The following is a 15,268-nucleotide window of genomic DNA, read 5'->3' on the forward strand; positions in this document are numbered from 1 at the left end:
ACCGCCCTGCACTGACCAGACTGTGCCTAGACCCAGGCACCGCCCTGCACTGACCAGACTGTGCCTAGACCCAGGCACAGCCCAACACAAGGATAGATAAAGAACTTGCACAGGCAGCTGGCGAAGATCCACCCATAAATCAGCGGCCGGCAGTAATCCATGGAAACGTTCGGCAATTCGTCTAAAAAACTCCCTAGAAATTTAGAAGCATGCGCCCAATCAAATCAATGAGGACAAAATAAAAGACAAGTCATTGCCAACGCAAGATTTAGCTCCATGCCGTAGTTTTAAGATCTCCACTCATAAAAATCGTGGCACTTGAGCTAATGATAATACATAATTTGTACCAATAATCCTAGTATGCAATGCATCGCAGAATCTGCTTTGAAAATCTCAAGCCCGGCAGCGAGCCCTTAAAATCTCAAGCCCTTACCCGTTACGAATACAGTGTCCGATTAACGCGGCTTTCTTCGAGATAATTGGGCCGCCATCTTGAATTGGCCTAGAAACGGAAAAGCTCCAGCTTTACTTTAAATGTTATCTGACTAATGAAAGTTTCTTTGGGGGTAAATTACGGTCGAAATAAATACTCAAGGTACACATGGACTTATCAGCGACTGAGTTCTGAGGGCGAGCTCATTAGTGCGGCGCAAGTCGCTACGATCTCATCGCCCTGCAGTCGTTACTCATTGCAGCAAGCAAAGAAGTAGCGAATCTCAACAGACTCTTAGCTTCAAGTGGCGTCAGGAAACGAGAAAAGGAAGCGTCGTCATCGAGATCAGCCGTCTAAGCTTCAAGGTTGGTGATGAAGCCTGAGTCTTTATCAACACATTAATGGACGATGTTTTACACATGAATCCATGCTATCACAGTGTCATCAACGAGTGTAGCAATATGAACACAGGCTGCTATAGCGTCCGTAAATACAAAACGGCGGATCAGTATCCTGTAATTAAATATGCCAGATCTTTTACATGAACAAGGAGTCATTTGTAAATAATTAACGACGATTCAAATTGTATTCTCGATTTCAATGTTTTCAGAAATGATTTTAAAAACTTCCTCACGTTGGATAAAAATGCTAATGCCATCATTTCAGGCTCACTTGGAATTAAGTTTCGCATTCACGCCAGTTGCATACCCAATATTTTTGGTTCTGTTCAAGTGAATGTGGAATTTTTAGCGCAAGGAAAAAAATAATAAACTTGTAATTAAGGAGCCGGAAATCCTTCTCACCATCACGGTGATAAGATAAAAGAGATAAGCGTTGAATAGAGAGCAGAAGTTCGGAAATTCACGTGGATAAAAGCGATCGCTACAAACGGTCGATATGTTATCACGTTCAATGAGAGCTCGAGATAACAATACGCTAATTACGCTATATGAATGAGCCCCAAGAGAATATATATATAAGCAGTCATCACTTATCAAAAACAAAACAAACTGACAGACATCAACAGCGGCGAGGCGGCACTTTCAAGTCCTGATGTCACTCAGGGATAGTCGAAAGCGTGTTCTATGATGAGCATGAAACAAAATGAATTCAGACCCGAGAAGCACGTCAAGAATATAGTATTCCGATAACTTATTAATCAAGTAGATTCATAAAATGATATCATCCCTCAAGCCTAAATGATCGATGTCAACTATCTGCGATTATAATGATAGTCACTACGTCAAACGTCACTTAGTTTTTCAAATTTTCCAGACAGCATCTCACTACCAAACAAAAGTAAAATATAACAGTGCAAAAGTTTAAACCACAAGCGCGCATAAAGAAAGATTGTTTTATATGGAAGATTCAAGAGCTTGCACGCACGCATAACCACATATAGCCACAGTTCTCCTTGCTCAAACATAAATAACGTAAAAGCTCATCCATCATCCTTTACTCAAACTATGAAACTATATAAAAAATACAATTCACTCCCACTAGGTCTACCACCAAAAAGCGTACTTCGATATTTTAATTTAGATAGAACGTCGAAGAACGCTTCAAATCTCAGTTCAATGGACAGGAATTTTTTACCTCACCGTATTCTCAGTGTCAAGGCTCGTGTTTATTTCGTTTGTTCGATGAGTGTATCCAAGATACATGGCAATGGTGATGGTATGAATCATAAAGAAAGAGAAGTCAACACAACCGAGAACTTAGTTCTGCAGGATATGCTACTCGATCCTCTTATTTATGTCTTGCAGAAAATCTCGATCCGATGCCGAGTCGAAGACCTGCATTTGACAGCCAAGCTTGTGTTCAAGGCAACATCGAGAAAAATACAAGATATACACGTATATATATACAGCTACCTCTATAATACAGACTGCTTGGCGTGCTGAACTCATTTTAAACTCTAAGCTGTTCAGATAACATGCCACGCAACCACATTGGGTTCCACGTTGAGAATTACGTTTTCAAAAATGAATGCTATCAAATAATCCACTCAACTCTGATTAACCTAGAAATGCAGCGCTCAAAATTAAACAACCTTATTAAAACCTTGCACCACTGCACCGAGCTTCTGAACCTATAAGATCTGTATTCCGTCCTTACATTTGCAGTAGGTAGGTAGACTGAAAAAAACATTAATATTAAGGTTCTGATATCAGGTCTGTTTGACCAATATAACGCCCATCATCAAGCCATCAAACTGCTTTGTTATAGATCAACTTGATTTACTTTAATATGTTGCATTCAAGTTTGTACAGTTGGGTGAATTTCCAACTTAGACAGCACTTTCAGTATTCAACAGATAATAGAATCTTGATAATATTTATTTATATCTATATTTATTATCTTGATAATAAATAGAATTTTGATAATTCTAGTTCCTCATGAAACTCTTATGGTTTAACCTAAAAGAAACTAGTATATACCTAACTTTAGTAGGACTAGTTTTAGTGACTTTCGAATATTAAATCACTGAAATAGCACTTATTTGTTATATACATCTTATGACCTTTTCAAGCATTTAGTTCTTGGTAGTTATAAAAACTTAGCACAATGATATATTTTAGGTTAAAAGTTTTATCAGCATGTGGTAAAGGACAAGAAAATACAGAAATTCTCCATAATACTTGTCTAATTAAGATCAGTCTAAAAGTGGTGTCATAATTTATATTGAATAAAGAGAGGGACTTAGCCCTTATGAGGGAATTGTCATAAAAAAATTCAGAAATTCAAGTTAGTAAAACTAGTACAATAAAGTATGGAAATTCAAAAGATATATTTCCTTGAATGCATTTTTCTAAATGCAACAAATTGAAGAAGTAATTTGCAGTTGAAGAATCTATTGAAAATAGTCATCAATATAAAAACGTTTATATATGTTAAATTTAACTATTTTAATATGAAGACTAATTTTTTTACTTAAATTTAACTCAATTTTAGTTAGTTAAATTAATTAATTGAATTGATATTGCTACTTCCATCTTTTTGAAAAATGTTCTCAATTTCATTGTGTTTCAGAGCCTCAATTTCATTGTCCAAAAGTCAAAACCTTCATTTAAATGCAGATATTTTAATGATCAACATGGTAGATGGTGATGACCATTGTATGGAACAACAGTCAGATACTTGGTAATTGGCATGGACATGATAACGGAGCCTCAAACACGAACCAAGGCAGTGATGGGAGGAGATTTATAGTGACTTTAAGTGGTCACTTACCCACAAAAATATTAATAAAATTATTGAGATTCACCATAATTGATTAGGCAGGTCAAATCAAATGTGTCCCCATCTCCCAAAAATCTTGAATAAGGCTTCCATGCTAAGGAGTATCTTGGCAAGATTATATTTCTTGTCAATTGCCAATTTTGCAGTGTGAGGAAATTTCACCATTGGTAAATTGTTGCTGTGAACAATGGGCAACAACATTACAAAAAATCCAAGCTTATAACTGACATCTACTAGCTATAATTACAACTATACTGAATGTTGTTCTTAAATAAATATTTTAAAGATAAATGTATGCACTTACATAATTTTAACGTCATGAGAACAAAATATTGAGACAAATATACAGGTATATGTGGTATTTACCTATAGATAGAAATACAATATAACACAATAATACAAGTAATTGTAGTTGTTATATATATACCTGTATATATTTTATATATACTACAGGTATATATGAAAATACAGGTATATGATGAGGCAAGTGTACCTGCCACGTGGATATGAAATTTTTGATAGTTTTCCCTCATACCACACACCACATGAAAATTATATTCATTTTATTTTCATGCTTATTTACCCGTTTAGGTAGGAACATTGTGCCAGAATAATAGAGAGTGAACACAGCACATTTATTTTACAATTTCTGTACCGTATAGTTCAGTTGCTTAACTACAGTAACTTATTCAGAGAAAAATCACGCCACTAGCACTCTTAGTGAGATCTAATTATCTGGTGCATCCCAAACATGCTTAGTGGCTTGTTAGCGTATTTTCTCATTTATGGAAAAAATGCACAATTGTGCTCGCCATTTCTGTCTGTCTGTCTGTCCGTACGTCTGTCCATCCGTGACCACGTTTTCGTCGACAAGAAAATGCGCTCTCTGTCACTCACCGCAGTGAGTACTGAGTTATATTTTAAATATAAATACACTGACTTGACCATGAGCAGGTGTGGCATATATACCATGCTCACAATTTTGAGACTAGAGAATTTCCAACATCTTGAGAGCCACGAGAATTTTACTTGCTGAATTATCTTGTATGTAATTGTCAAGGAAAGTCAGACAATGGGATACATGATTGAAAAATTATTGTAAACATGTCACTTCAGAGCTGGTAGATTTTAGTAAAAATAATGACTTTTATTATCTTGGTCATGGGCTCATGGCTTTAGAGAGAAGATATCTTCATCTCTTGGCCTCTGTTTACAACAAATTCATCAGCACATTATCACATAGGTAGCAATAGCATCAACCTCGCCGAGCTCTCATTGCTTAAGAATCATAAGACATGCCAATAAAAAATACTAGCTTCATATTCATAACAAAGAGCTTTTTTCGTCTAATATTCAATTCAAGATTAAAGACATAGCATTTACCTAAATTCTAGTTTTACCTTTACCCTGCTAGAGAGTTACATATTTTTAAAACAATTTAAAGTTATTATTATTTGCCATGCTGGACAATCGGGCAGAAGCCGCCTGTGAAGGAGACACAATCACCCGTCCTCATGGCAAATTTTAGCCGGTCCATTGCCATTTGCCAAAGTGGAAAATTGGAGAACTTGCCTATGAATAGGACAAAAATTCATATAAATGTTCCCATTCAATCCATTCCAATAGATTTAATTCCAATTTCTCCAATAAAAATTAATAAAAACAGTTATTTTTACTCGCGATTTCTTAAAATCACCCATGACAAACAGGATTGGAATTTTCCCACTTGTTTCTGAAATCTCATGACCATGACTCTGGCGTGACAAATTTTCAATACATTTGGAAACTCGTGGCACTATTGTGCACTTTTGCCAACAATTAAATAGGAGTTAATTCATCTAGCAGGAATCTTGCAGTTCTGAAAATGGTGGATAAGCTCTAGTCCCGGGGACTCCCGGCCATAATGGGAGATTTTTTCCTAGCTTGCATAAAATGATTGTTTTTACCTGCAATTTTAGGGAACTTCTGTCAACTATTTCAAATAGGCTTAGCTAATTGACTTGAATAAATTTTCCATTAAAAAATAATAATTTTTTAATACAATTTTTTAAAATCATCTATGAAATGATATTGTTTATCTGCAAATTAAAAAATTTTTGCCTGACATTACAATTACATTCTAGATGATTTGGTCATGCAATTTTCCTGTTTTTCCATACCATTCAGAATTAAATAAAGTGTTATTTGTCAATACTTGCCTGTGGTAAATTAGCATCCAGTTGCCGCTGCAAGCTGTCTCGTTCTTTTTGCAGGTCCTGGAATTTAGCTTCAAGTTCACTAAGCTTTTCCTGATTTTCCCTAATGGTGTCTAGGAGTTTGTCTCGTTCATCAAGCATTGACACCATAAGCTGCTCCAAATTTCCATCATCACCACTAAACTGTGAGCCCCGCTGAGATATGCTATCCTCAGCAATAGTGGGCATCACATCACACATCATATTCCACATATTGAATTATTTTAGCAGCCGTTTCACAGTTAACATCAATACGAGCATCAACCAGAAGCTTACAATCGTTGTCTTCACCAGTCTACAGGAATCAAACCACTGAGAATATTCTAATAACGTCAATAAATAAGAATTAACTTCAATATTTCAACGGTGACAAAGTTCTGATAAAATCATCACGAAGATATTTACACAGCTCTTGACGAAATTCTGACACGATCGGCGAACTGCCGAGTCAATAGCAAGCTCGGCGACAATAGTTGTTAATCGATGTTTTCCAGGACGTATTTTACACAATGATATCCATCTATAGTCATTTCAAAAGGTCTCACAAGCTTAAAGTGACCTTGTACACCCATAGTTAATCATTTTGATGGACATAAACATCAAGAAAGTCATAAGAAATGGATCAGCCGACCCGCCCGATATTGGCAGTCCGCCATTTTCCACTCGAATACTGTGTTCGAGCGAAATACTCCGGGTGTGGCTTCAGCTTAGCGTAGAGCAAACTTGAAAATATTATTGATGCTTTCGAGAAATTTTCAACTAAATTATTGTAGTATAGATCTAAATATTCTTTCAAAATCTCTTGATGTTGCGTTTCTAAATATTTCCATTACTATAAGGGGAATTAGAAACGAACTGAATTTTTTAGGCATAAACGCATGCGATTCCCTGTTCGAACCAAACTCTACACATCTGACACTTTCAGTGCCAAGCGTAACATTTCAAGAGTGCCTCAGGTGATTTGAATGTAGTAGAGTAGAGGATAGAAAAACCAAGTAATCGCACTATTTACGTCACCCAAACAAATAAATTTTCCAACTATATATTGTATATATTAATAATCCCAACTCAAATAGCGTTGTAGGTACTGCGTTGTACTGTGTTTTTTACGATATCAATGTACTCAAATAGATACTGGAGGGACTCAATATCGAATACCCATTAGTCAATTACTGATATTTTTCAGCCTTTATGACACAACTGGGAGTAATTGGTATTGACTGAAGTAACGAAACCTTCGTAGAATATTGTGCATTTTCCCAATCGCATATACAATCGAATTAGAGCTTTCAAAAAAGTATTAGTTATTGTTGGTTCAGAGAACTCAATTGAAACGAACATAGAATTTTGTGTAAAAATTATATTAAAATCGATATACTATAGGGATCCTTTCTTATAGTAAGAACTATGAAGTTTCGTAATTGAATTCACTCAAAACACAAGGTAGCATCCAACAGACCGACCTCCTCGTACGTGACACCCTCGAGCAATGAGTAGACCTGGTAGTACTGATGTCAGATTTCTGCTGAAGAACTGCACCGGCCGGTGTAAATATTTAAGAATAAATGTATAAATAAAAACAAGGAATATTAATTGGCCCCTGCAGTTTGACGACGTACTATGAACACTGCAGAGACAAATATTCAGCTTCTATAATGGGAATGAGTGAAGTTTGTTGGCATATCGCCACCCGAGGGTGAGAATACAAACTCCCCTCTACCCAATAAACCGGTGCCTTGTGTGAAGAGGATCTTTGTTTTGTTTGGGCAGTCAATGACAGTGACATGAGAGCTTCAGTGACCTCATCATTCTACATACACTGAAAAAATTAGTGAGACTTTGTCCAAATAGTGATTCACGTTTTTACTTTGTGTGAATCTAGCTTGGATTTGGATTTGGATTTGGGGCGTGGTGACTCTGAGAAAAAGAATTTCAGGGTCAGGCCTTTGCAACGGCCATCAGCCACGCATCACATTTTCATTTGTTAGTAAGAAGAAGAGAAGGGAGACCAAGCCAGGTGGAAGCAACATTAAAGAGAAGAGGCTTAGAAGAGGTGAAGTTCTCTCACATCCTTTTTGATCAACACTCATTCCCAAGTATCTATACTCATTTGTCATACCAATCACATTTCCTCCCAGCTGCCACACTCTACCCACATCCTCAGCTGCTCCATTCACAACTAGCACCTGACTCTTCTCTGGGCTAAAGAGAACATTAAAATCCTTGCCATACTCAGTTATACAGTCAAGCATACTCTGAAGTTCAACACCATTTTCACTCATTATTACTGCATCATCTGCATACAATAGCATTTTTAGTCTTTCATCTCCAACACACACTCCCACATCCATTCTTCTCAGTCTAGCAGCCATCTCAGTCTAGCAGCTGAGTTTTGCCCGGCAAATGAGCTCGTCGGCATATGCTTCGTGCCGATAGAATGTAACTATTTGTATAATATGAGCCATTCATTCTTTTGAGTGATAATTCTCACAGAGAAGTATATTTTTTCTCTTCATTAACTAGTTTTCTGAAGTCGTTCTTATTATCTTCGGAAATATACTAAAGATTCATATATTCCATCGAGATTACTCAATCGCGGAAGCTTTACCTAATTCATGAATGAAGCCATTGCGTGCGTACGTGTTGAGCCTTACGCACTCACACGCACAACTTCCTCTTCACACGCGCTCCAAGGTCCAACTTCCGCGTGTTTGTGCGATAAGTGAAGAGGGTGAAGAGGCCTTTCATAGTATTGCTCCGACGCTCCAACACTTCACAGCGCGGCTTGATGCGCATGTAAGCAATCAAGATTACATGGTTGATGGTAAGTATTAAGCTAGGAATGGTTAATTTAAGTTAAGTTAATTAACATTTCATCTTAAGTAAAAAAGATTATATGGTTAATAGCAAGTACTAGGCTAGGAATGGTTAATTAGCCGAATTCTTCGCAGAGTTCTCAACAGATTTCCGGCTTTTTGAAGGTCAGAAATGCGAATGCAATGCAAGTCAATTTATTTATATTAGAAAAGTAATCAATAAATATATTATAGTAAAACAGATATTTTTTAGCATAATTGTGTTATAATTTGGGAACCGCACCTAACTCACTCATTTCCAACAATCAAGCCCGGTCTAAAACTTAATTCTGACAGCATGAAAAAGACGAAGATCATTATTATTAAGAGTCATGTTCGAAATACATTATTAAAATTAATCAATACGCCAAAAAATATCCCAGGTTCGATCTTTTCGTTAAATCTGCAGTCCTGCGACAAAGACTTCCGAGATTTCATTTCCAATAATCCGTTCAGTCATCAAAATATAAAATGGCAAATCAGTCAGCAAGCCCAAACACAGCTTTAGAAATATACCACTGAAGACACGGAACTTCAATATACGATAATATTATGACCAGCGATCTCCGGAAGAGCTTAACGAGAAATTAGTCCCGTTCTAACTCGGGGCATACGTACGCGGCATGTGCGTTAGGTGCAATTGATGAACCAGCGTATAATTATAAGTCGTTAGACCTTCCGCTTACGCAATCTGTATCGAGGATGCAAAAGAAGCTTTTACATAAAGATTAATGTCGTTTATAGAGTTTGTCTAATAAGAATATTGCCTTATACAAATTTAAGATGTTCGACTTTCGATGCCTATAGCAGAATATATAGGCTACCACAAGAAGTGAAGAAAAAGAAGAGAAAACAATGTAAATATTAAAGAAATATGTAAGAGAAAACATTAGCTGTTAGGTCTTGCAGATAACAGGCGTTGCCACTATAAGAATTACTCGAGTTTTGCTACGTTTCAGCACTTCAGAGCAATGAATGGGCAGAACTTGTGCAGATCATGGGTATTGAGAAAGGATGTGCATAACTTTGGCAGAACGTTGGCAGAGCAAAGGCAGAGCATATTAGAGTATAGACAGAGCATGGGTAAAGCGTAGCAGAGAATAGCACAGCATGGACAGAGCATATCAAAGTATGGGCACAGGAAGAGCATATGCGGCAGCCCTAATACGGGACAATTATCAAGAGCCATGCTAGCTGGACCTGCCCATAGCTGGGCGCCTGCGATGTCTGTACATAGCTGGGCACTGGAAAAAGTCCTTAGCAGCGGAAAACGGAGACCCGGAATATTCAATTGAAGTATTTCAGAGCACATTCAATTAGAATATTGCATAACAGGTTATATTGCAATATTGCATAACATATTCAATTGCACTATTGCATAACAGATTCAATTGCACTATTGCAAAACAGATTCAGTATAGAATATTGCATAACAGGTTTAATTGAAACATTGCAGAACAGATTCAATTTGAATATTTCAGAGCAGGTTCAATTGCAATATCGAAGAGCAAATTCAATATGAAATATTGCAGAAAAAATTCAGTTGTAATATTGCAGATTATTATGCACTTTATCATTCAAGATGCTGCAAAAACATTAAATTATCACGACTAATGATAATTTTTTCCCCCGTTGCACATTCCTCTCAAATATTTAATGCTGACATGTCGGAAAAAAATTCAGTGATCGCGCAGGCATTGATTCGCAGTGAATGTACATAACAAACTTATTTCAGTGTTTACTATGTTTTTTCACATAGTGAAGAAGATATCGTTAACGATAACTTAACTTACTTGTATTTTAATGTCTATATCAAGTTTGGCGACTATGATCAAATTATTTCTACATTTTATTTCCACAATGTAAACCTAATATTTTATTTCCGCAATGTAAACCTGACATTTTATTTCAACAATCTAAACCTGACATTATTTCCACAATGTAAACCTAATATTTTATTTCCGCAATGTAAACCTGACATTTTATTTCAACAATCTAAACCTGACATTTTATTTCAACAATGTAAACCTGACATTTTATTTCAACAATGTAAACTTGACATTTTATTTCAACAATGTAAACCGGATATTTCATTTCCACAATGTAAACATGACGACACAAATCAATCGACTTTAGATTGTGTGATGATATTGCGCCAAAGTTTGCGATCAGGAATATATATATATATATGTATTGCTTCAGTTGTGCGCACTATATAGTGGGAAGTTTGGTGCTTGATGTAAAAACTTATATTCCTGCTCAGTGAAAGATCAATAAAACTTTCTTTCGCTATTTTAGTTTGATGTTCAACGAAATTGTCGTAATGTTCATAAGTTCTTGGACCATCGTAATATATTCGTGGCAATAGCATTTCTATACGCACATTGCAATATTCGCAAAGTAATCGCAATTTCTATATAATAATAATAATATTTTCCATGGCAATCGTAAGTTTAACGACCATCGCTATATAGGTTTAAAGACTAGTGTAATATTTTCTTGATTATCGAAAATTCTATCGAATCACACTAATATTTTCGTGTTGATTGTAAATTTTACGACCAACGTAATAATTTCGTTGTGGGTGAAAATTCTAGAGGATCACGATATATTCTCGTGGAATGACATACAATATATTTGTATCACGTTCATACCACTGAATAAGTTAGCGAAATTCGACTTCTAGGCTTGTGATGTCATAGCTGTGACGGAGGTTAACGTCATAAATAAGTCTTAAGATGACGTCACGAATGTGACGTAAGATGACGTCATGGTCACAACGTAAGGTGATGACGTGTCGCCGCCATGCTCAGAAAATGACGTCAACCACTAAGATCTCTCTTCGATGCGCTCGCTCGTGATCTTATGGATAATGCGCTCGTCATATAATATATTTCGTCATTTTTAGCGCATTTTCTCACTTATGGAAAAAATGCACTATTGTGCTCGCCATGTCCGTCTGTCCGTCTGTCCGTCCGTCGATCCGTCCGTGACTTCACGTTTTCGTCGACGAGACAATGCGCTCTGTATCACTCACTGCAGTGAGTACTGAGTTATATTTTTGTTTCTTCTATTTACTAAATTATATATTTACTTCTACTAAATTTACTATGGAAATTCATGTTGCCTAGCACCATATCGAACCCGGTGGAAGTCTAGTAGCTTCTTCAAACTATCGCCAGTCATGAAAAGATCCGATCAAATGATACGAGTTTAGATCTATGAACAAGGCACGAAAAGGAAAAGAATCGGCGACAGGCCACATCAGGCCTACATTTCAGCGCCGACATCACTATGTTATGTTATGTTATTACCGTTTTTACAGTAATAACTCACATAATATTTGTTAACTTCGGTGCTGTCAATAACATGTGTCATTTTAGTTACTTTAAATACCATATGTCATTTTTCTAATTACCATATGTCATTTTTTTATAAAAACAGGTCATCTTAGGTTTCTGATTTTTTGGTTACTTTATATTCTATTATTAAGCTTTACTTACTTTATATTTATAATTTTTCTATAATGAAGTATGTCCCCCAGAAGAATCAACGAAAACCTTGAATTAAGCATTTTTAAAAACTACAATACGATGATCGTTAGGAAAATTGCTCGTCGTCTGTCCGTCCGTCCGTCTGTCTGTCCGTCCGTGACTTCACGTTTTCGTCGACGAGAAAATGCGCTCTCTGTCACTCACTGCAGTGAGTACCGAGTTATATTTTTTAACACCCGCTGGCGTCAAGGAATAAGTCGCCTGCTCTTTGCTTTTTGGTATCGTGTAATTTCATTTCTGACATCTTTTCTTTAGGATTTCATTTCTATTCGCACTTTTCAGGTACCTACATGTGCTAATTTATTAAGCATTATTTGTAGGAAACATCCGAGGGATATTTTATTCTCCATATTCAAAATGCCTTCACTCTTACAAGCTCACATTGCGATTATTTTCACGGGCTTCAATCTTACATGCAACAATGATAAAAATTTGCAAAATATACCAATGTTATAATTGCTATTCAAAAATCAGACTCAGGCCAAAGATTTTATGCCTTTAAACGAACATTAAACGGTCTGACATGGTTGCTGATGAAGCATGCATAAGTAAGTGTACCGCTTTACTGCCATACTTGTTTATGATGGGTTAAATATGAACCGCTTTACTGCCATACTTGCTTATGTTGGGTTAAACATGAACCGCTTTATTGCCATACTTGCTTATGTTTGGTTAAACATGAACCGCTTTACTGCCATACTTGTTTATGCTGGGTTAAATGTGTACCGCTTTACTGCTTGAAAACACAATTTCTTAAATTCAAATGTCTCGCTTCAGAGAATCCCCGTTGACCCACTCGAGAAATAATCTTTAATATATAAGTGAGTAACGAAGGCCAATTAAAGTGCATGTTCATATATGTTTGCTAAACAAGCGCTGAACACCGACCAGTGTGTCAGCTTGACTCATTTACATATCTGAGTCATTTCGGATCGTAATGAGCGTCACAATATGAAGCATCATGTAGCATCCGGTTATTCGGCTACTCAAAATTCATTTATCTAGTTATTGAATGTGACTAGATAAATAATTCATTTAGTATATATTCATTTAGAATAAGTGAACTAGATAAATGATTCATTTATCTAGTTATTGAATTGCAGGGTCAATTATGACTCACAATTCTCTATTGCTCTCTACTCACTGTCGTACAATGATAACTATATTATAATCGTTCAAAATACATAAATATGCTTGTAATTATGTGAAATAAAATATTTCAAAGTTATCTAGTGTGCATGCAAATCGAGTGCTTCAATAAAATGTTGTCAACAAGATTTATTGTTGCTACTGGTGCTCATCGACTTAGAACTACCGGGGCGACTCTTATTCATTGACGGTAATTCTTCATATTTAATTTAATTTTTTACATGTTCATGTCTCTGCACATAACCAAGATGCGTTCTATTGTCGATTTAATATTAAATTCAATTTTTTGCATGTTAATGTCTGTGCACATAACCAAGATGCGTTCTGTTGTCAAATGAATTATGTAGAACTCACGAGTCGATGGCGTCATGGGAGTGACGCACACATACGAAAGCGTCAGGAAACATGTTGCGATAATCATAGTATGCATGGCAGAGCGCCGACCAGCGTTAAGCTTATATAGCAGTTAACGGATGTCCTCTGAAGACGATGAGACGATGAGACGATGAGACGATGAGACGATGAGACGATGAGACGATGAGACGATGAAACGATGAGACAATGAGATAATGAGACGATGAGACGATGAGACGATGAGACGATGAGACGATGAGACAATGAGACGATGAGACGATGAGACGATGAGACGATGAGACGATGAGACAATGAGACGATGAGACAATGAGACGATGAGACGATGAGACGATGAGACGATGAGACGATGAGACGATGAGACGATGAGACGATGAGACGATGAGACGATGAGACGATGAGACGATGAGACGATGAGGCGATATGAGACGATGAGACGATGAGACGATGAGACGATGAGACGATGAGACGATGAGACGATGAGACGATGAGACGATGAGACGATGAGATGTTTGCTCCGACATAAAACTGAACTGTGATGCCGGACATCCTTTGCTTGGATGATTGTATAGATGCAATCACGTGTTCACGAAAATTAACTATAAACAGAGAGGTTTGAAATGAAATGTCGTTACGCAACTTTCAAAAGTTGTGTACATCATAACTATGTAGAAGTTAATTAAAAGTATTCACGTTGTAAACCTGGAGAATCGTAGCATAGCACTGCTTCATGTTATGTATTTTTGATTGGATTAACAGTAAGCAACTTTCTGTTTGAAACGGAGTCGCTGTCCGATTCCGAACTGCTGTGAGTGTCGTCCTCCTGTTGCTGTCCTTTGGTGATCTGTGTTGCAAGATTTGTCCGTTTCTTGGCAGGATATTAAAAATTACTTACGATGTTGTATGTCCGTCAGCCAATCAAAATTCTTTTCCTCGTAAAGCTCAACAATCGTAAAAAGTTGACCCATGGTTTTAAATCGTTCAAAGCCAATTATAGTCTTGTGAAGTCCTCAAGTATCAGGCGAGAAAGAATACAAACGAGCTTTTATAGTCCTTTAAATTTTAAGACTTGAATTACGTAAGAAAGATATGATGTCCGCCTTCATGTGTAGAATATCAAATAAAGAAAAGATCACAATTCGATTGAGAAAATCTGTGGCGTGATTTAATCGAATCGAGCTGCAACTCGATCGAGAAAATGAGCGGAGCAACTCAATCGAGTGAATGTGTGCAGCTACTGTTTTGAAGGAATACAGAGCGTAGCTAGATCGAGGGAATCGTGGAGCAACTAAATCGGAAAAATACGAGGCTTAACTCGATCGAGAGAGGCTACGTAAAATTGCCCACAAGTGCTGTAGGTGTAAACAGATCTCGTATAAACCTGTCAACGACATTAAAATTTGTCTTAACTTCACAAACGTACCCAGC

At 36.7% G+C, this 15,268-nt stretch overlaps 1 protein-coding gene across 8 annotated transcripts in view; it reads right to left on the reverse strand.

Annotated features, from left to right (window-relative positions):
* The window catches only part of LOC108667472 (liprin-alpha-1), a 121,352-nt gene extending 114,787 nt beyond the window's left edge, over window positions 1-6,565 (reverse strand). For all 8 annotated transcript variants that reach the window (XM_047885681.1, XM_047885684.1, XM_047885685.1 and 5 more), the window contains exon 1: window positions 5,875-6,565. In XM_047885681.1, the coding sequence (XP_047741637.1) occupies window positions 5,875-6,123 (249 nt within the window). In that variant the 5' untranslated portion in view covers window positions 6,124-6,565. The remainder of the gene's footprint in view (window positions 1-5,874) is intronic.
* Between the last annotated feature and the right edge of the window lie 8,703 nt (window positions 6,566-15,268).

This window comes from Hyalella azteca, unplaced genomic scaffold (assembly GCF_000764305.2).
Source record: "Hyalella azteca isolate HAZT.00-mixed unplaced genomic scaffold, Hazt_2.0.2 contig2766, whole genome shotgun sequence".
NCBI lineage: Eukaryota > Metazoa > Arthropoda > Malacostraca > Amphipoda > Hyalellidae > Hyalella > Hyalella azteca.